The sequence below is a fragment of the Microcaecilia unicolor genome, chromosome 5, assembly GCF_901765095.1.
Source record: "Microcaecilia unicolor chromosome 5, aMicUni1.1, whole genome shotgun sequence".
Classification (NCBI taxonomy): domain Eukaryota; kingdom Metazoa; phylum Chordata; class Amphibia; order Gymnophiona; family Siphonopidae; genus Microcaecilia; species Microcaecilia unicolor.
Genome location: NC_044035.1, coordinates 327,341,154 through 327,363,206, shown reverse-complemented (window position 1 = coordinate 327,363,206; position 22,053 = coordinate 327,341,154). Strand labels below are relative to the sequence as shown.

The window sequence follows — 22,053 nt, the reverse complement described above, 5'->3', positions numbered from 1 at the left end:
TAGAGAAGGAACTAATTGTACTTGAATACTTTATCACCATTGCACTAGAAGAGGGTAATTCTCAAAAGGATGCCTAAAGTTAGGTGCTGGAATAAAACACGCTAGCATAAGTGTGCAATTGCACGCCTTACTTTAAGTGTGAGCTCTTACGCTAGCTCAGAGGCTGATGTAATTGCTTGCACCTAACTGCGGACAGCTGGGGCATAAATGCTAGAATTCTATAAATTGCATGCGCTCCTGCTGGGCATTTCTATGAACTGCCCATGCCCCTCCCAGGTCCACACCACCTTTCAGTTGTGCACGATAGATTTTGCACGCATAGTGTATAAAATACTGATGACTGGCATTTATGCACATAACTGCTAATTAGTGCCAATTAACCCCAATTATAGCCAGTAATTGATAGTTAATGCCAATTAGCAGCTAATCATTAAGTTGCTCATGCAACTGATACTATTCTATAACTTGCAGACATAACTATGCATACTAACAGGCAGTGGTGTGCTGAAGCCGGCTTGCACCTGCTCTCAAGAGCCATTTGTTAGTTTTTTAAGAATTTTGGGAGCCAGTTGTTAAAGTACCGTATTTTTCGGACTATAAGATGCACTTTTTTCCCCCCAAATTTGGGAGGAAAATGGGGGGTGCGTCTTATAGTCCGAAGGTAGCGATTTTCCTCCCTCCCGCCCTCCCCCCGAGTTCGGGATCGCCCTCCCCCTGGCCCTGTCACCACTTCTCCCTACTCACGTCACGCGATCTTCCCTGGTGGTCTAGTGACGTCGGGGGAGGAAAGAGCCCCCTCTTTCCTGCCCAGCGCGCTGCTCTCCATCTTCCTGTATGCAGCCTGACGGTCTCGGTGAGATTCAAAATGGCCGAGGGCGGGACCCGGCCGATGGAAGCCTGTGGAGTCGGTGCAGGCAGCAATAATTGATTCAGTGCAGGCACCGGGGACACCTGTAAGGTACAGCAGGGAGAGACGGGGTTCAGCAGCGGGAGGTCAGATACCAGGATGTCACAGAGGAGGAGAGATGTTGATGTGGGGTGCTGCTGCTGGGTGGGCCTGCGCCAAGAATGGGTGGGCCTGTGTTCACCCAGGCCGACACGTAGCTACGCCACTGGATTGGGCTGCTTCAACCAATCCCAGGGGCCTTCCTTCAGCGCCATTTACTGAATCCAGCCTTAAGCGTAAAATTGCGCACACAAGTTAACAGATATAGAGGACAAATGTCTACAAGCACTTTAAAAAGAGTTAATACATCCCTATGAAGGGTGCAACAGGATTTCATATGAGTCTCCAGCCTTTTCCCGCTTTTCTCTGGCAGGAGGTGCATCTCATTGTGTGAAAATGGTATTTCATGCAAATTTGGTTCTGGGAGCCCTGCTTGATAAAAGTACAGTACAAGTCTACACCTCTTCCCTGGGCTTGCTGATTTCATCTCATGGTTTCCAATATCATCTCTATGCCAACGACACCCAGCTTTATCTCTCCACACCAGACATCACTGCGGAAACCCAGGCCAAAGTATCGGCCTGCTTATCCGACATTGCTGCCTGGATGTCCAGCCGCCACCTGAAACTGAACATGCCCAAGACAGAGCTTATTGTCTTTCCACCCAAACCCACCTCTCTTCTCCCTCCACTCTCTATCTCAGTCGATGACACCCTCATCCTCCCCGTCTCATCTGCCCGCAACCTCGGAGTCATCTTCGACTCCTCCCTCTCCTTCTCCGCGCATATCCAGCAGATAGCCAAGACCTGTCGCTTCTTTCTCTGTAACATCAGCAAAATTCGCCCTTTCCTCTCTGAGCACACCATCCGAACTCTCGTCCACTCTCTCATTACCTCTCACCTTGACTATTGCAACCTACTCCTCACTGGCCTCCCACTTAGCCATCTATCCCCCCTTCAATCCATTCAGAACTCTGCTGCACGTCTTATCTTCCGCCTAGACCGATATGCTCATATCACACCTCTCCTCAAGTCACTTCACTGGCTTCCGATCAGGTACCGCATACAGTTCAAGCTTCTCCTACTAACCTACAAATGCACTCAATTTGCAGCCATTACCTCTCTACTCATCTCCCCTTACGCCCCTACCCGAAACCTCCGCTCACAGGACATATCCCTCCTCTCTGTTCCCTTCTCCACCATTGCCAACTCCAGGCTCCGCCCTTTCTGCCTTGCCTCTCCCTATGCTTGGAACAAACTTCCTGAGCCCATACGCCAAGCCCCCTCCCTGCCCATCTTTAAATCCTTGCTCAAAGCCCATCTCTTCAATGTCACCTTCGGCACCTAACCATTTCACCTCTATCCAGGAAATCTAGACTGCCCCAATTTGACTGTCCGCACATGTTGTCCATTAGATTGTAAGCTCCTTTGAGCAGGGACTGTCCTTCTTTGTTAAACTGTGCAGCGCTGCGTAACCCTAGTAGTGCTTTAGAAATATTAAGTAGTAGTAGTAGTAGTAAGTGCAAAAATCCGACTGCCAGGAATCCAGACCCTTCGAAAATGAGAAATCTCATCCACCCAAGAATCTGGACTCTTTGAAACCCAAACCTTTTCTGGTAAACACAGCTATAAAGATGCAGGCGCGGGACTGTTTTCCTGTGCGCGTCCTTCCTAGATCTGCCGGTCCCACGGCCTGTAATGCAGGAGGAAGGTTACATTATAGGGGGTGAGACCGGCAAAACTAGAGGCAATGCACACAGGGAAATGGTCCTGCACCTACCTGCATTTGTGAAGCCAATTGAGAAGAGCAGCAAGAAGGGAAATACTGTAGAGAATTGGGGTGCAGAAGAGTACTCCGAATCTGTGCTATTAAAGCTGGGGATGCTTGGAATCTTCTTTTGGTTTTTGATTCTTAATCCCCATCTCCTAATGTGGTCTAATTCAATAAAACAGAATATTTAAGTTTCTTTCTATGTTTTTCCTGTAAAATATACCCATTTTAATAAATGAAGCATTCTGAATTTGTTAATGAATAAATCAACAAAATTCGCCTGTTTACCACAGGAGACCTTACCGCCACCTCAGTGGGTGGCGTTGTGCCCCCCCCCCCCCCCCCCCCCCCCCCGCATGGCCCCGCAGTAAGAGTAATCTTACTGCATGGCCGTTTTTTAAGGGGCTTTTTACCCGCTGCAGTAGAAAGGGCCCTGCAGTGTGGGAAAAACGACCCCCGCCTCTACCGCAGGGCCCTCTTTCCCGCAGCTTAGTAAAAGGACCCCAGAGTGATTATAACAAGTAGCGTTTTAGTAAAGTGTATAGAGCCTGCAAAAAGGTGGGATAATTTGGGGTACAAATGCAATAAATAAATAAATAGAAATATTGTGGATTTAAGTTACAGTAGTCCTGCCGAGGTGTCCAAGTTTTGGGAAAAGAGATGGTTTTATTTCTTTCAGCAGCAACCCTTTCGTATTTGACAGTCAAGCAAATGGTATTCCACCACATATTGAATTCCACTTTAGATAGATCTTTCCAAGAATGTAAAATGTTTTAATAGCAAGAAAATAAGTATACAAAGCAATTTAGCTTTATGTAGTACTCCATACTTTATTCCAGTAACATTTTAAATAGACACAAGAGAAGGTCATGTGAGTTAGAGTTCCTGTTTCGTTTTTACAAGTCCAGCACCTGTTAGATTCATGTATACTAACTTTCACTAGTTTGTAAGGAGTCCATAGCGATCTATGCATTGGCATCAGGAGCTGGGTTTGACATTGGGTGCTGATGTTTGGGCTCGTATGGAACATGCGCTATTAAAGACGTCTGTTTCGGTTCCATTTAAAGAAAATGCGGTAAAAGTTTTATATAGGTGGTACTTGACTCCTGTTCGTTTGCATCACATGTTTAAGGCAGTTTCGCCTTTATGCTGGAGGGGGTGTGGTCAAAGGGGTGCCATGGGTCATGTCTGGTGGACCTGTACTAAGGTACGAGCATTTTGGAAGGCGGTTCAATATCGACTCCAGAAATGGCTTTCAACATCTATTAAGTGGTCCCCAGAATTTTTCTTACTTCCAGGTACTCCTCCAGGTCCAACCACATCCCAGGGTGTTTTGGTTCATCATGCTATGTCCGCTGCCAGGGTTACGCTTGCAGCCCATTGGAAGTCTGCTCATGTTCCATCCTTGATTTCACGGTTGAATAAGTTGTGGTATGTTTGTGAAATGGAGAGGTTGTGGGCTATCAGACATCACACTTTAACAAAGTGGGAGGATATTTGGGTGCCTTTTATAACTCACTGTTCGTTTTGAGTTTTGGGGGGTTTTTTTTGGTCGGGGGGGAATGGGTTAGGGATTATTTTCATAAACACAAAATTAAAAATTTAGAAGTTGTTTTTAAGGTGAACTTGGATATTTATCTGAGATCTTTAATGTTCTTTTGTTATGTATTAACATGCTATTGTGTATCTTTGGATGTCTGTCTTTCTGTTATCTCTGTATTTTTAATAAATACTTCTTTATAATTAAAAAAAATACATTGACTGCAGTATGGCAGTCGAGCTAAAGGGGATGGAAAGGCTAAAGAAGTTAGGACTCTTCAGCTTAGAAAAGAGATGGCTGAGGGAGAATATGATTGAAGTCTATAAAATCCTGAGTGGTATAGAACAGGTAGAAGCGAATCTATTTTTCACTCATTCAAAAAGTACAAAGACCAAGGGACACTCGATGAAACTGCATGGAAATACTTTTAAAACAAATAAGAGGAAATATTTTTTCATTCCATGAATAGTCGAGCTCTGGAACTCGCTGCCAGAGGATGTGTTAGCAGCGATTAGCATATCTGGGTTTAAAAAAGATTTGGACAAGTTCCTGGAGGAAAAGTCCATAGTCTTTTATTTAGATGGGCATGGGGGAAACCACTGCTTGCCCCGGGATTGGTAGCATGGAATGTTGCTACTAATTGAGTTTCATCCAGGTACTTGTGACCTGGATTGGCCACTGTTAGATGGGCTAGATGGACCATTGGTCTGACCCAGTATGGCTATTCTTATGTTCTTAATATAAAATATTCCATGGAGCTTATATTACAGAACAGGAAGGGAAATACAAAATTTATGGATGAAGGAAGCATGCGGAAAATCCACTGGAACTTTTGTGCATTCTTTTCTAGAGTGTATGAAAGTACAGCCACAGTGAGAGCGTAACAGTCATAGAGGAGGCTGCTGGCTAGAGAAAGTGGAGTGGACCTGTAGGTTGCTGCTGCTGGTGGAAGAGGGACCCATGAGGGAAGTGGGAATTCTGGAAGCAAGGAGGATATTTATGAAGGTGGCAGTTATCTTGGTTAAGAAGATTGTACTGAAGTTGTGGATGAAGGAGGAAGCTGGGAACATGAAGGCCAACCCTATTGCAATGCATCTTCAGCTCCAAAATCCATAATTTCTTAAACACACACACACACATAAAATATTTTTTTGGAATAAGTACATCGGGCCTCCAGCTCAATTGGAAACCCAGGTTTGGAACTTTTATTTGCAACTTTTTTTTCCCTCTTTTATATCCCCACCCAATAGGGAGGTGCACATGGCAGAAATTTTCACTTCGTGTTCAGTTCATTTGGCTTTGTTGAGACACTTTAACAAACATACCTCCCTGTTTACTAAGCCGTGCTAGCAGCTGCCGTGTAAGACACAGCCCATTCACTTTGAATGGGCTTTGTTGGCATTGCCGTGTGGCTTAGTAAACAGGGGGGGCTAAATTGCACTAACCAATACACTTCCCTACCTCCCAACTTGTTCTAGTACATTCATTGCAGTGATGTTCCTCAGCTGGGGAACATGGTTATGCAGCAGGGCTCCTTCATGGGCCCTGTAATTCAGAACCTTAAATCAGGCCACTAGGTGTCACCATTGTGGAATGACTATGATATCCTCCCCTTGAACTGCTCTAAGCCAGTTGTTCTCAACCTTTCTTCTGTTGTGACACACCTAACAGATAATGTTCACATGCATGACAAACTGAGCACTTCAATTCACAGCTGAACAAAGAAAAACGCCTAGATATCATTTCTCTGCTGTAGACAATGATGCAAGAGAAATCCAGATTCAATGGTGGTGACTGCTGGGGTGGAGGGAGGGATGTGCCATAGGCCTGCAACTTTTCCAGTTGGGGCTGATGACAGAAGCAGGGACTAGTTATGGAGATTAAGTATTAGACTTCCTGGTTCTCAACTCTCCTCAACCCACCACACTACTACTACTACTACTTAACATTTCTAAAGCGCTACTAGGGTTACGCAGCGCTGTACAATTTAACATGGAAGGACAGTCCCTGCTCGAAGAGCTTACAATCTAAAAAGACAATGTACAGTTAATCAGATAGGTCAGACAGATTGGGGCAACCTATATGTTCGAAAGGTTAGGTTCCGAACGCAGCATTGAAGAGGTGAGCTTTAAGCAAGGATTTGAAGATGGGTAGGGAGGGGGCTTGGCGTAGGGATTCAGGAAGACTGTTCCAGGTATAGGGTGAGGCAAGGCAAAATGAGCGGAGCCTGGGGTTGGCAATGGTGGAGAAGGGTACTGAGAGGAGGGATTTGTCATGTGAGCGGAGGTTACGGGCAGGAACGTAGGGGGAGATGAGGGTAGAGAGGTAGGGTGGAGCAGCAGAGTGAGTGCATTTGTAAGTAAGGAGGAGAAGCTTGAATTGGATGCGGTATCTGATCGGAAGCCAGTGAAGCGACTTGAGGAGAAGGGGTGATATGAGTATATCGGTTCTGGCGGAATGTGAGACGTGCGACAGAGTTCTGAATGGATTGAAGGGGGGATAGATGGCTGAGTGGGAGGCCAGTGAGGAGCAAGTTGCAGTAGTCGAGACGAGAGGTAATGAGAGCGTGGACGAGAGTTTGGGTGGTGTGCTCAGAGAGGAAAGGGCGAATTTTGTTGATGTTGAAAAGGAAGAAGCGACAGGTTTTGGCAGTCTGCTGGATATGCGCAGAGAAGGAGAGGGAGGAGTCGAAGATGACCCCGAGGTTGCGAGCAGATGAGACGGGGAGGATGAGGGTGCCATCAACTGAGATAGAGAGTGGGGGAAGAGGAGAAGTGGGCTTAGGTGGAAAGACGAGGAGCTCGGTCTTGGACATGTTCAGCTTCAGGTGGCGGTTGGACATCCAGGCAGCAATGTCGGATAGGCAGGCCGATACCTTGGCCTGGGTCTCTGCGGTGATGTCTGGTGTGGAGAGATAGAGCTGGGTGTCATCTGCGTAAAGATGATACTGGAAGCCATGAGATGAGATCAGTGAGAAAAGCACAAGGGTGCTGTCTGTCAAATTTCTGGTGACCTACCTCTCAGCTCTTGGTGACTCACCAGTGTGTTGTGACACACTGATTGAGAACCACTGCTCTAAACACTGGTATGCAGCAAAGTCTACCCTAGCCAACTTAGAGGGCAGAAGCCCTGATCAAAGAATCAAACTCAAATCACTCCTTACGGCAGTGCATTGCCATCATATGGCCTGTGTGTTTGACTCTAATATATTTTTAATGGTAATGTAAATTCTCATTGAAGGTCAAAATTTAATCAGATCCATTTCTAAAGCTATTTACTTTTCTTAGGAGTTTCACTTCACTGAGGTTAATTACATTTCTGTAAAGCTACCACTGTAAAAATAAAAGATCATAGGTCCTCAATTTCACATTTCCTGGAATATAGCTATGACACATCCAGTCACATAGAACAAAAATACATTGATACGAGTCTCAAAAGACCTTCACTGAGAGAGTGCCATTTGAGAAGACTTGATTAAGAACCATTTACACGGTATAAAAAAGGAAATATTTAAACAACAGTGTTTCTCATGGAAATGCCAGGTTACTAAACATTGCTTTCTGTCAGTATTAATTCTACAAAAGATTAGAAAGCTCGCACTGTACTACTGATTACTTACCAATGTACTGGCTATTGGCACATTTTCTTCAAGTGGTCATTATTTCAGATTACTCACTTATTCCGTATTTCTTCGTCACTCATTGGAAAGCAAAACAATGTTTTCTAGATCTCATTTCACTGCTATACCATTGACCATTTGAGTAACCACCCTCTGGACTGGCTCCGTCCTGTTTATATCTTTTTGAACGTGCAGTACTGTAAATGTCATCTCACCATAGGCTTACACTGAGGCGTTATCACCTCCTTTTTCGTGCTGGCCATTCCTTTCCCTATGCACCCAAGCATCTTTCATGCTTTTGCTGTCACCTTTTTGACGTATTTTGCCTTGTTAAGATCATCTGAGAAGGCCTCTCCTGGGGTCCCTTTTGCTAAGCCGCATAAGCGTCTTTGCACGCCCAATGTGCGCCAAAATGGAGTTACTGCCGACTACCGCGTGGCTATTGCGGTAATTTTATTTTTGGCACATATCGGTCACGCGCAGGTCATTACCGCCCAGTTACCGCATGAGACTTTACTGCTAGGTCAGTGGCTGGCGGTAAGGTCTCAGACCCAAAATGGACACGCGGCAATTTTGATTTTGCCGCACGTCCATTTTCGGCAAAAATTTTTAAAAGGGCATTTTTTTTTTGCAGGCGCGTTGAAAAATGGATCTGCGTGCACCCAAAACACGCGCCTACACTACCACAGGCCATTTTTCAGCGCACCTTAGTAAAAGGACCCCCCCCTAAACATTTAGGGCCCTGTTCACTAAGGTGCGTTAGCGTTTTTAACGTGCCTACAATTAGCGTGCGCGCTAACCGTGTAGGCGCCTATAGGGATTTTATAGGCATGTACACAGTTAACGCGCGTATATGGTTAACGCACATTAAAAATGTTAACGCGCCTATAATGCAGCTTAGTAAACATGGCCCTTAGTCCCTTAGCACATGCTTAGTTTGCTTGCAGCTTAACCCTACCAGGTCGGAGAAATAATGAGTAAGAATGCAATGTTTTTAGCAAGCGAACATCAGCAGAACTCGGCACAATAAGAGCTGATAATTGGGAAAATTAAAGTCTGTTTTTTTTACTGATCATTGGGGTGAAGGTATGAAAGGTGCTGAAGCTGGAGTTCTTATTTCCAAAAAAACAGTCAAGAAAGTGTCTTTGGCATTTTGAACATGGCTGGGTCCAGACACCAGATGTCAGCTGCATCCTTTGGGTGCTGCTTGGAAAGGAAAGATATTTTCTGTGTAATCAGTAGGGCACTTCTGAAATTAAATCAATTAATTGAACTGCTAAGCAGGTGGTGAAAATGTCAAGGACAGCACAGGTGTAAGCTTCTTTTTTCACTGATAGTGTAACATTTGCATCAGGGTCCAGCCTTCAGTGTTCATTATAATGTGCTATTTTTAACTACTTTTCCTTTTTTTTTTTTTTTTTTTTGCTCCATCCTGCCACTAGCTTTCTTCCCTCTTTTTTAATTCAGTGTTTCACAAAGCAAACTTTTGCCTACCTTTAATCACACCAAGACGTCAGGTAGATACAGGTCCCGGGAAACACATTGCTTCCCAGAAGATCCACTGGGATTGAGATACAACCCCAAGTCCTCAAGTTGATGCCCCCTGATCTAGGAATCTGTGGCTTAGCCCAAATATTCAGGAGAGGTCTTCTTAGATGTGTAATTCAGTGTTTCCCAAAACAGATTTCTGGTTCCTTTGATCACTCCAAGAGGTTGGGGAGATATAGGTCCCGGCAGTGGCGTACCAAAGGGGGGGGGCGGGGGGGCGGTCCGCCCCGGGTGCCAGTGGGTGGGGGGTGCTCCGCTCCCGCCGCCTCCCGTGGCCGTTCCCGCAGCGCCGCACATTTAAAAACCCGGCGAAGCAGCGTCGTAGGCAGCGCCTCGTGCCCTGCTTGTAAAAAAAAAATCAAATCTCCTTCTCCTCCTCCTCGTCTTGACGTCTTGACGTCGACTCGGGCCTTCCAATCAATTTGATTGGAAGGCCCGAGTCGACGTCAAGACGTCAAGACAAGGAGAAGGAAGGAGATTTGATTTTTTTTTACAAGCAGGGCACGAGGCGCTGCCTGCGACGCTGCTTCGCCGGTTTTAACGGGACTGAGGTGGGGAAGGAGAGGGGCGAAAGGGACTCGGGTGGGGGTGTTCAGAGGGGAGAAGGGGACTGGGGTGGGGGTCTCAGAGGGGAGAAGGGAAGGGGAGGGGAGAAGGGGACTGGGGTGGGGGTGTTCAGAGGGGAGAAGGGGACTGGGGTGGGGGTCTCAGAGGGGAAAAGGGGAGGGGAGAAGGGGACTGGGGTGGGGATCTCAGAGGGGAGAAGGGGAGGGGAGAAGGGGACTGGGATGGAGGTGTTCAGAGGAGAGAAGGGGACTGGGGTGGGGGTCTCAGACAGGGGAGGGGAGAAGGGGACTGTGGTGGGGGTCTCAGACAGGAGAAGGGGAGGGGAGAAGGGGACTGGGGTGGGGGTGTTCAGAGGGGAGAAGGGGGCTGGAACTGGGGGCTGAAAAAAGGGGCAGAGAGAGAGGGGACAGATCCTAGATGGAAGGGGGAGCGAGAGGGAGGGCAGACCCTGGATGGATGGGAGAGGGAGGGCAAATGGTGGATTGAAGGGGCAAAGAGAAAGGGCAGGCAGTGGATGGAAGGGACGGCAGAGAGGGCAGACACTGGATGGCAGAGAGAGGGAGAGAGAGTGAAGACAGATGCTGGATGGAAAGAAGATGAGGGAAGCAGAAACCAGAGACAACAAACTGTAAATAAAATATATTTTTTTATTTTTTTTGCTTTAGGATAAAGTATTGTAGATGTGTTAAATGTTTATAATAGAACATGTAAATAAGGTAATCTTTTTATTGGACTAATTTTAATACATTTTGACTAACTTTCGGAGAACAAAACCCCCTTCCTCAGGTCAGGATAGGATACTGTAACAGCACTATACTGTACTGACCCGAGGACGGAGGTTTTGGCCTCTGAAAGCTAAATGTATTAGTCCAATAAAATGGTATTATTTTACTTTCTATATTTGTTTTATTTCTATTTGTTAATTTGTAAAGTGGTGATTGGTACTTGTTAGTTTTTTTCAAATTTACATCTGCTGTCTTTATATTTTGCACAGTACTAGGGGACAGTTTCTGTTTCTGTGGTGTTGCATTGTATGCAGAGTCTGGCATTGGGGGTTCAGTTTAATTTTTGTCTAAATAGAAAGTTTATGATTACTTATTCTATAGTGGATTAGGGTGTATCTGTGTTTGTGAAAAAGACATGGCTTTCAGTTGGCATTGACTGTGCAGGATCTACGATCTGTACTATTCTGTCTGGTTTCGTTTTACAATAGGTGAATTGATGTTCTAGTGCTCACTGTAGTGTTTAAGATGCTTTCCTTTTCCTTGTGTGACTCGTAGAAATGACTGCTTATGGTATGGTAGAATTGCTCTATAGGTCCTGAGTGTTTTGTATTCTCGGCATGCCTAGTACTGGATTTGGGGGGGGAGGGGTGTTAAAAAATGACCGGCCCCGGGTGTCAACTACCCTAGGTACGCCACTGGGTCCCGGAACATACCACTCCCCCTCCCCACCACCCTCCAGAAGATCATAGTAAATGAAATGATGGCAGATAAAAAAACCTGAACGGTCCATCCAGTCTGCCCAACAAGATAAACTCATTTACATGGTATGTGATACTTTACATGTATACCCGAGTTTGATTTGTCCCTGCCTTTCTCAGGGCACAGACCGTAGAAGTCTGCCCAGTACTCTTCTTGTACTAAAAGTTCTGAAGCTAATGTCGAAGCCCCTTAAAATTTACACTCCAGCCCATCCATATCTATACAGTCACGATCAGGGCGTAGACCGTAGAAGTCTGCCCAGCACTGGTTTTGCTTCCCAATTACCGGCATCACCACCAAATCTCCGCTAAGATTCCATAGCTTCATTCCTTCTAAACAGGATTCCTTTTTGTTTATCCTACGCATGTTTGAATTCCATTACCGTTTTCATCTCCACCACCTCCTACAGGATGGCATTCAGCGAATCTACCACCCTTTCCGTGAAAAAATACTTACTGACATTACTCCTGAGTCTGCCCCCCTTCAACCTCAATTCATGTCCTCTAGTTCTACCACCGTCCCTTCTCCAGAAAAGGTTTGTTTGCAGTTTAATACCTTTCAAATATTTGAACGTCTGTATCATGTCACCTCTGCTTCTCCTTTCCTCCAAGGTATACATGTTCAGGTCGGCGATTCTCTCCTCGTATGGTTTGCAACACAAATCCCATACCATTTTTGTAGCTTTTCTTTGCACCGCTTCCAGTCTTTTTACATCTTTAGCAAGATACGGCCTCCAGAACTGATAACAATACTCCAAGATCGACTGGGATAGAGCCACAAGTTTCTCCATTGACTTCCTCCACAGACCTGGGCTGAAAAAGCAACTTTTCCTGGTTAACTTCCAGAGTTCAAGTGGACGGCCTTTGAGCTAGGTGGGAATCTGTTGCTTGGGCCCAAATGTTAATAATAATAATAACAATATGCTTTTACCCCGCGAGGTCCCATCAGACTTCCATGCAGTTTGCAAACCTCAAGAAGATAGGCAAGCCCCGGGGGGAAAAAAAAAACAAAATTAAAGATCAGAATAAAAGGTACAAAAAAATAGGGAAAATTCTGAAATGTTACGACAGCTTGTAAAACGATTCATATTGATGAGTTTTAAGTGTATTTCTAAAAGAAACATAATAAGGAATTTGGCAAATCTTTAAAGGAAGCAAATTACACCATCGAGGGGACTGATAGGAAAACATACCATTGAAAATAGTTTTATAAATTACTTTCTTTGGATTTGGAGGTTTTAAAAGCGATGGCAATCTATCTTTTAAGGCGGAGTTTCAAAGTGATAAATTAATTAGATGCGCCAGATATAATGGCAAAAAAAACATAAAGGATGAGAAAAGTCAAAGTGCACAACTTAAAAATAACTCAGGCCTTCACTGGAAGTCAATAAAGTTTCATCAGGAGTGGAGTAGCTGATTCATACCTAGATAAGCTAAAAATCAAGTGCGCAGCTGTATTTTGCAGCGTTATCAAACTAACATAAATAATATTACAGTAGTCAATGTGGGACGGAGCTAAAGACTGAACAACCAATCTGAAAGCAGAGAGGTTGAAACAGGATCTAACTCTTCTCAGCCTTCACAGAATATATTTAAAAAAACGTTGTCATTAATGTGTGACTCGAAAGTAAGATGTTCATCAAACCTAACCCCAAGAATTTTACGTTGAGTTTCCAGTTGAAATGAGACTTAGATATGTAGTTCAGTGGTTTGTCTGGTTTAAGTCAACTGCTAGCAGAAAGAAGAATAGCTCTGGCGTTGGAGGAGAGGGGAACCAGAACCACCACAGCATGGAGAGATGTGTCTATACTCCCCACTCCCTTTGCGTTGTCCTCCAGTCGACAGGAGTTGGCAAGCAGCAGTTCTTACCTGCTGCTTCCTTTTCTGATGGTTTTCCCTTGCCGTCAAAAACATACTTCTATTTCTATGGGGTGGGGGGGAGTCAGGTGCAGAGCTGGGATGTGGTATGGGGAGCTGGAGGGGTCTGGTCTGAGGAAATTTTCAAATTCAGTGGTGCAGAGGTGGTGTCTAAGCTGAGTGCACATAGATGATTCAGAGGATTTCTTCCCCTTTCTACCTAGCCTCACCTCACCCCACCCCATTCTATTCCTTCTTTCCTTCCCGTTCATTTTGCTTTCTCCCTTCTGTTCAGGCTGAGGTACCAGGATTTGATGGGCATAGCAGACACTTACCTCCAGCAGTGTTAGCATGCCAACTTAAGTTCTTGTTTTCAGTCACCCTACCCAGCCTAGTGACATTGAATATATGTGTTCACCATTGACCTCTGGCTACTGCCTGTATAGTGGTGATATTCGACTGCAAAAATAGCCAAGGGATTTTACACAAAATGGTTTACTCCAAGATAGAACCACCTAAAAAGGATCATTATTTATTTAAGTTGGCATTTATTCCCCACATTATCCCGAACATACTCAAGTCCAATGTGGTTTACAATAAATAAAACAACAGGCAAGGTTTAAACAAATATCAAGTATGAGCAGAAAGTAGTACAAATAAGAACTAAATAATTATTAATTATTGTTGTGCTGATACAAATTATCCTAACCCTAAACCAAGTGTTGCTCCTGCTAATTTCAATGGCCCCAATGCAGACCCACTGTGACTTCAACCTAACACCCTAAAGCCATGGTATGTGCAATGTATTTTCCCAGCCTTTCTGTGGTCAGAGTTCTTCTGCTGTTGGCATCCTGCAGTCCGCCAGAAATCCCCTCTGTACTCGTTGTGGTTTTATAAAAAGGATGTCAGAATGTGAAGAGGGAAAGTTCTAATTGGTGCCCCAACGAAGCGTATAGCGCCAATTCTATAATGGCTTCTGGACATGCCTAAGCAGTTATGCCCACTTGTCATGCCACTGGCTGGCTGGTGTAAGTTGGTGTGCTTAAGACTGCCATGCGATGCGCACAGCTGATAGTGTTCTAGAAGTTGTGCGCATCACTTGGTGACATGCCCATGCTCCGCCCACACGTACGTCCCCTTGCAGTTGATGCTAAGTGACTTACATGCACTGGTTATTGAATAGTACCTAGCACTTATACTTGTAATTGCAATTATTGGTGCCAATGATGACAGTGGTGTAGCCAGACCCACCATTTTGGGTGAGCCCAGAATTAACCTGAGTGAGCCCTTCCCACCCCCATCCCCCTACATGCATACAATTTTTTTAACCTTCCCCTCTGCCTTCATCCATCTCTCCCTTTCTCTTCCCCTCTATCCCCTCTGCCCCCACTCACATATTTTCATTTTTCTCCCTCTCCTCTGCCCCGGACTGGCATCTTCTCCTCCCCTTGCATGCAGTCTCTCTTTGAACCCCCTCCTCCCCTGTCTACCTCAGAGCCATCACCGGCAGCGATTCCTATAGGCAACCTGCACTAGCCCCACAGGTGAGTGAGACGCCGCCACTGAGGTATATTGGAGGCCTCATGGGCCACTAGAGTGGGTGGGTCTGAGACAAGAATGATTGGGTCTGTGCCCACCCGTAGCTACGCTACTGAATGACGCTCATAAATGCTCTAGTATCCTGTAACATGCACACACTATTGGTGCCTAACTTTCAGGCTTATTTTTGAAAGAGAAGGACGCCCATCTTTCGACATAAATCGGAAGATGGGTGTCCTCACAGGGTCGCCCAAATCGGTATAATGGAAAGCCGATTTTGGGCGTCCTCAACTGCTTTCTGTCGCGGGGACGACCAAAGTTCCCGTGGGCGTGTCAGAGGCGTAGCGAAGGCGGGACTTGGGCGTGCCTAACACATGGGTCCTTGACCCATAATGGAAAAAGAAAGGGGTCCCCTGACAAATACTTGGATGACTTTACCTCGTACTTTTTTTCTTTTGACCAAGCCACAAAAAGGTGCCCGAACTGACCAGATGACCACCAGAGGGAATCGGGGATGACCTCCCCTTACTCCCCCAGTGGTCACTAACCCCCTCCCACCCTCAAAAAAGAGTGTTAAAAATATTTTTTGCCAGCCTCAAATATCATACCCAGCTCCATGACAGCAGTATGCAGGTCCCTGGAGCAGTTTTAGTGGGTGCAGTGCACTTCAGGCAGGTGGACCCAGGCCCATCCCCCCCTCTACCTGTTACACTTGTGGTGGTAAATGTGAGCCCTTCTCTTGAAGGGAGGCAGACTCAAGAAAAATGTCAGGAAATATTTTTTCATGGAGAGAGTGATGGATACTTGGAATACCCTCCCGAGGAAGGTGGTGGAGATGAAAACGGTAACGGAATTCAAAAATGCATGGGATAAGCATAAAGGAATCCTGTTCAGAAGAAATGGATCCTCAGAAGCTTAGCAGAGATTGGGTGACAGCACCGGTGGTGGGAGGCGGGTCTAGTGGTTGGGAGGTGGGGCTAGTGCTGGGCAGACTTCTACAGTCTGTGCCCTGAAAATGGCAGATACAAATCAAGGTCAGGTATACATATAAAGTAGCATATAGGAGTTTATCTTGTTGGGCAGACAGGATGGACCGTACAGGTCTTTTTCTGCTGTCACCTACTATGTTACCATGATATATGTTACTATGTGATGCCCTGCCCCCTTTTTCCCCTGATTGTATTATTCAAGCACATCCAGTTGCAATGATTTCTTTAGAGTGGTTCCCAGCTCACTGAAGAGATCTGTTTTGAAGGAATCAGATAAACATGAACATATTGATTTGAATAAGACAGAAGACTGATTTGAATAAGATGCAGTGTTCCTGACACCGAGCTTTCAGGTTTATAGGCATGCTGAAAGCATTTGATATAATTCTGATACAGGTATTTTTTTCAAATGATCCTTATAATGTATAAAATGAGAAACATGCAGAGGGCTGTATTTAAAGTGTACAGCAATTGTTTATTGTATCTGGCTGGTAAGATCCCTGGGGCAGGGAGCATTGGGTTTCATTCTGTGCATTGCTTTTCTTTACTAATGTGGGCCTGATTTTATTTGTATGTGGCAACACAACCCACATTATGCAGGATTGTAAATCAAATAATTTCATGGTTACCTACTGTGTGTTTTATTGATTTCATGGACCTAAAGTGTATAATTTTACTGTTAAAATTTTTTTCCCTAGCTGTGTTCCATGTTGTTTTCTTTAAAGTTTTCTGTTTGGGGGAGGAAAGGAGGTGGGGTATAAAAAGTTCCAAGATTTCCAAGTTTGGACGGTATTTTCTTTGAATAAGTCTTTGAATGAAAGCAAAGCATGCATTTACAAAACAGGAATGTGCACGGATGCATAATCTTACAACAGTGTAATAAACCCCCTCCCCCCCACTTGTTTACTAAGCTGCGCTAGTGGCTGCTGGTGCGCTAATTCCAACACAGCCCATTCACGTTGAATGGGCTGTGTCGGCATTGCCGCACGGCAGCCCCTAGCGTGGCTTAGTAAACGGGGGTAAATGTGTGTGAGATTTTAAAAATTTTGACCATACCCGTGATTTAGCAGCAGTGCCATCTACTGCTATTTGACCTGACTTTAATCTCCAAGTCAGGCTGCTGCTCCCATGCCAGCTAGGGCTGGCTATGCAACAAAGGTAACATCAAATATAGCCAATAATTGTTTGTTAGTTCCAACTAGCATCTAATTAATAAATTAAGTTATGCGCATAACTGATACTATTCAATAACTTGTGCGTGCAATTTTGCATGCTAAGGGGTCCTTTTACAAAGGCGTGCCAAAAAATGGCTTGCGGTAGTGTAGGCGCGGGTTTGGAGCGCGCTGATCCATTTTTCAGCGTGCCTTTAAAAAAGGCCTTTTTTAAATTTTTGCCGAAAATGGACGTGCGGCAAAATGAAAATTGCCGCGCGTCCATTTTAGGTCTGAGACCTTACCAACAGCCATTGACCTAGTGGTAAAGTCTCATGTGGTAACGGGGTGGTAATGACTTACGCGCATCAAATGCCACTTGGTGCGCATCTGATACGCGCGGCCGAAAATAACAATTATTTTTCGGATGCGTGTATCGGACGCGTGCCTGAAATGAAATTACCGCAAGAGCCATGCGGTAGCCAGGTGGTAACTCCATTTTGGCGCACATTGGGCGCACGTAGACACTTACGCGGCTTAGTAAAAGGGCCCCTAAGTGTAAAATTGTGTTTGCAACTGTATAGAATTAGGGGGAATCTGTAAATTATGCAATTGGCAGAATAGCGGTTATTGACCCATTCTTCCAGGGACACCCTACCAATCCAGTTTTCAGGATACTCACAATAAAGGTTTATTCATTGTGGATATCCTGAAAACCAGATCAGTAGGGTGTGTCTGAAGGACTGGGTTAAGAACCATCACTGTAGGTGCAACACTGTGCACTAAGGGGCCCTTTTACTAAGCCGCGTAAGCGTCTAGATGCGCCCAATGCGCACCAAATGGAGTTACCACCCAGCTAACGTGTGGCTGTTGTGGTAATTTCATTTTTGGCACGTGTCCGAGATGCGCGTCCAACAAATAATTTTTATTTTTGGACGCGTGCCAAGTGGCATTTGATGCATGTAGGTCATTACCGCCCGGTTCCCACCTGAGACTTTCCCGCGGTAAGGTCTCAGACCCAAAATGGACGCGTGGCAGTTTTCAGTTTGCCGCACGTCCATTTTTGGCAAAAATTTTTAAAAAGGCATTTTTTACAGGTATGCTGAAAAATTGATCTGCGCGCGCCCAAAACCCGTGCCTTCACTACCGCAGGCCATTTTTCAGCGCACATTAGTAAAAGGACCCCTAATTTTGGCCATCACCGGAGACGTCTTCCTTGTCGCCACGCTGACGTTCTTGCTTTCTCTGCCTGTGTTTTGCAGAAATTCATTCAAACCAAAGCAGCCCCATCGAGTGCCCCAGTTACAGTGAAAGCAACAGCGACACCAGTTTTTTGGTGTCACCCTTAGTCGTAGCCGGAATCGTGATTGGACTTGTGCTGTTTCTGTCTTGTGTGACGATTATCGTCGGCAGCCTGCGAAAAGATGGGCGATTAAGACAGCCCCACCTGAGAACAGATGCTGGCTATGGTAAGATAATGTTCAGGCTTCTTGTTGCAATGCTAACGTGAAAGTGGTAAAAAAAAAGAATTAAAGTTATGTTATTTATTTCAGCCAACCAGAGTCCTGGCTAGCTTTAGAATGGAAACGGATTTGAACTCATTCAGGATCCTTCGACTCGATCCAGGGCCAGATCAAAGGCATAAAGAAAGTAGGGACATGCCCAGGGTCCAAGATGTTTAGGGTGTCCTGTGCATTGTACCTGAATGTGATTCTGCTTTTACTGCTATTTCTCAAAAAATGCTACCACCCAGCCTGGGATTCAGCCACTCCCCAGGAACTAATGAGCAGGACAGTTGTGGCCATTAGTTTCTCGTGCTCCCAGTACTAGAATCAAACTTGCCCGTCTCATGCAGACCAAGTTGTGCACAATTCATGATGTCACATTTTGGTGATGCCCATAGTTTAGCATTGCATTGGTCCATCAGCATCACCACAATGTGGTTTCGCAATTATTGCATGAGTTGCCTAGGCCCAATATTGGGCTCTATTTACTAAAGTGTGCTACCGTTTTAGCGCACACTAAAATGCATCATTTATCACATATCCCATTTTATGCAATACAACCTAGTTACTGATAATGCGTGTTAATGGCATCAGCACATTTGAATAAATCTAGACCATAATGTTAATCTGGCCCTGACTAGACCACACCCATTCTGAACAGGGCTGTGGATTTGATATGCCAGACCTTCTTCTCCAACTCCGACTCCTCTATTTTTCTACTAATATTAGGCTTTAAATTTTTTTTTCTGGATCTAAAGTACTGATAAAGATAACATGTTTACCAGTACTTTAGATCCAATATATATATATATATAGTGATAAACTCACCATATATAGAGCCCTGTTTACTAAGGTATTCTAGAGTTTTTAGCGTGTGCTAAAATTAGCTTGCGCTAAACGCTAGAGTTGCCCATCTATTTCTATGGGCGACTTTAGCGTTTAGCACACGCTAAAAAAGCTAGTGCGCCCTTAGCGCTTGTTTAGAAAACAGGGCTCATAATGTTGCAAGTTTTTATTTTTGAAGCTGGAGTCGGAGTCAGTACATTTTTAACAACTGCACCTTTTCCAATTCTACATACCTGCAGGACGTCAGACTCACAGAAACAGAAGCCTGCGCGGCCACATTGGTGATCTGCAAGGGCCGACTTCTACATGGAATGTTGCTACTATTGGAGATTCTACATAGAATGTTGCTATTCCACTAGCAACATTCCATGTAGAAGGCTGCGCAGGCTTCTGTTTCTGTGAGTCTGACGTCTGAATTGGCCATTGTCTGAGACAGGGTACTGGGGTTGATGGACCTTTCGTCTGATCCAGTATAGCACATATTACCGTATTTTTCGGACTATAAGACGCACTTTTTTCCCCCAAAATTTGGGAGGAAAATGGGGGGTGCGTCTTATAGTCCAAAGGTAGCGATTCCGGATCGCCCTCCCCCCGAGTTCGGGATCGCCCTCCCCTACTCACATCAACGATGTTCCCTGGTGGTCTAGTGACGTCGGGGCAGGAAAGAGCCCCCTCTTTCCTGCCCAGCGCGCTGCTCTCCGTCCTCCTCCGTCCCCAGGCAGCATACAGGAGGACGGAGGAGGACAGAGAGCAGCGCGCTGGGCAAGAAAGAGGGGGCTCTTTCCTGCCCCGACGTCACTAGACCACCAGGGAACATCGTTGACGTGAGTAGGGGAGGGCGATCCCGAACTCGGACAAGACGCACCGGAGCACCTAGGTTTTAGAGGAGGGAAAAAGGAAAAATTTTTTTTTCCTATTTCCCTCCTCTAAAACCTAGGTGCGTCTTATGGTCCGGTGCGTCTTATAGTCCGAAAAATACGGTATGTTCTTATCCAGCTAGTGAATTATTACAAAGGTAAGAAAGCATTAGAATGGGCTTTGCACAAAACCAAGAGTTTGGTAAACAGGCTCCATAGTGATGTGTCAGCTAATGATAACCCCTGTTCATTCAATGTTGTGTTTTTCATACTCACTGCTGTAAAAGTCCATGAGCAGAAAACTGATTTAATCATGTACCTTTCTGCGTTTTATAGGCCCAGACAGTTCCTCGTATGGTGGTTCAAATGGAGAGCTACGCTCCGCCTGCATTGAGGAATTTTCGCCTGTGTTTGATCTTGGTTCATATATGGAAACAGTGTCACAAGTTAATATAGGGTATCCAGATTCACCTCCATGGTAAGAGCTTCAGCCTCGTCAAGAAATTATAGTGAAGTCATTTTCAGGGTAAAATCTGAGCTATAACCAAGCAGAACACAATTTCCATTTGGTTCACAAATATGCAAATCCAGCAATCAAAAAAGTATTTTAAAATTATATCATACTTTCCTTAAGGGTCCCTTTTACAAAAGAGCATTAAACACTTCATAAATGCTTAACACACAGAAACAGGTAAATGTGTGACTATGTTGAGGGATTTTGCAATATTTATTTATTTGAGATTTTGCTCACACCTTTTTCAGTAGTAGCTCAAGGTGAGTTACATTCAGGTACACTGGATATTTCTCTGTCCCAGGAGGGTTCACAATCTAAGTTTGTACCTGAGGCAATGGAGGGTTTAGTGACTTGCCTGAGATCACAAGGAGCAGCAGTGGGATTTGAACCGGCCACCTCTGAATTGCAAGACTGGTGCTGTAACCACTAGGCCACTCCTCTACTCCACTCCATAGTTTTCTTGTTTGCACGAATTAAACTGCACGTTGCTGAATATTTCAGAATTTTTCTCTCAGGAGGTGTGGCATGGAAGCATTAGCCAGCTAGCATGTTACACTTAATGTGCAGTAACTGGTTAACGCAGAGTTAACATGGGACTACTTAGCACTTCTTAAATAGGAGGTGCCAAGTGCTGCTGTTTTAATCTGGAGCAGGTACCCACGCATGAAGCTGAATGTTAAGTCACAACTAACACTTTTTCTTGATACAGCGTTATTTTTGTTTGAGGGCGTTAAAATTATGTGGTATAGCACATTAAGCCCAAAACTTAACTCATTTTAGTAGAAGGGTCCCTAAATGAGCGAAGCACAGACAAGTTTCTAAGGACATCAGAGCTGTAAATTGTTGGGAAAGATATAATTCCTACTGAAGCACACAAAAGGATCACAGTGAATTGTGCTGTGCCCTCACTTTTGTCTGTATAGGTCCTGCGCAGTGTCTGCAGACTAACATGCGGATAAAATTAATTTGCATTGAGGGGACCTTTTACTACAGTCTATTAAGTGGTTAATGTGCGAAATAGCATGTGCTGACTGCTCGTTAACTGCATATCATGTTACAGGGCAAAGAATGAGTGGGATTTCACATTGCAATTAGCGCACAGTACATGCAGTACCAGCAGCATACCTACCTTATATGGCACCTGAGGTGGAACACCCCCTCCCGGGCGGAGCACACCCCCTCCAAGCATGGGTGTGTGTGGAGCAGGTGCGTGGCTGTTGGCTCTGCCAATCCCCTCTGTCAACTTCCTGTTCCGGGACAGGACTGGCAGAGCTGACGGCCAACGCCTGCTCCACGCACCTTGCAGCTGGGGCGACCACTCC

At 45.1% G+C, this 22,053-nt stretch overlaps 1 protein-coding gene across 1 annotated transcript in view; it reads left to right on the top strand.

The window, feature by feature from the left end:
* LOC115469857 (protein BEAN1-like) overlaps window positions 1–22,053 on the top strand; it is a 70,647-nt gene that overhangs the window by 28,223 nt on the left and 20,371 nt on the right. The window contains exons 4-5 of the mRNA XM_030202580.1: window positions 18,272–18,478; window positions 20,554–20,695. Of these exons, the coding sequence (XP_030058440.1) occupies window positions 18,272–18,478; window positions 20,554–20,695 (349 nt within the window). The remainder of the gene's footprint in view (window positions 1–18,271; window positions 18,479–20,553; window positions 20,696–22,053) is intronic.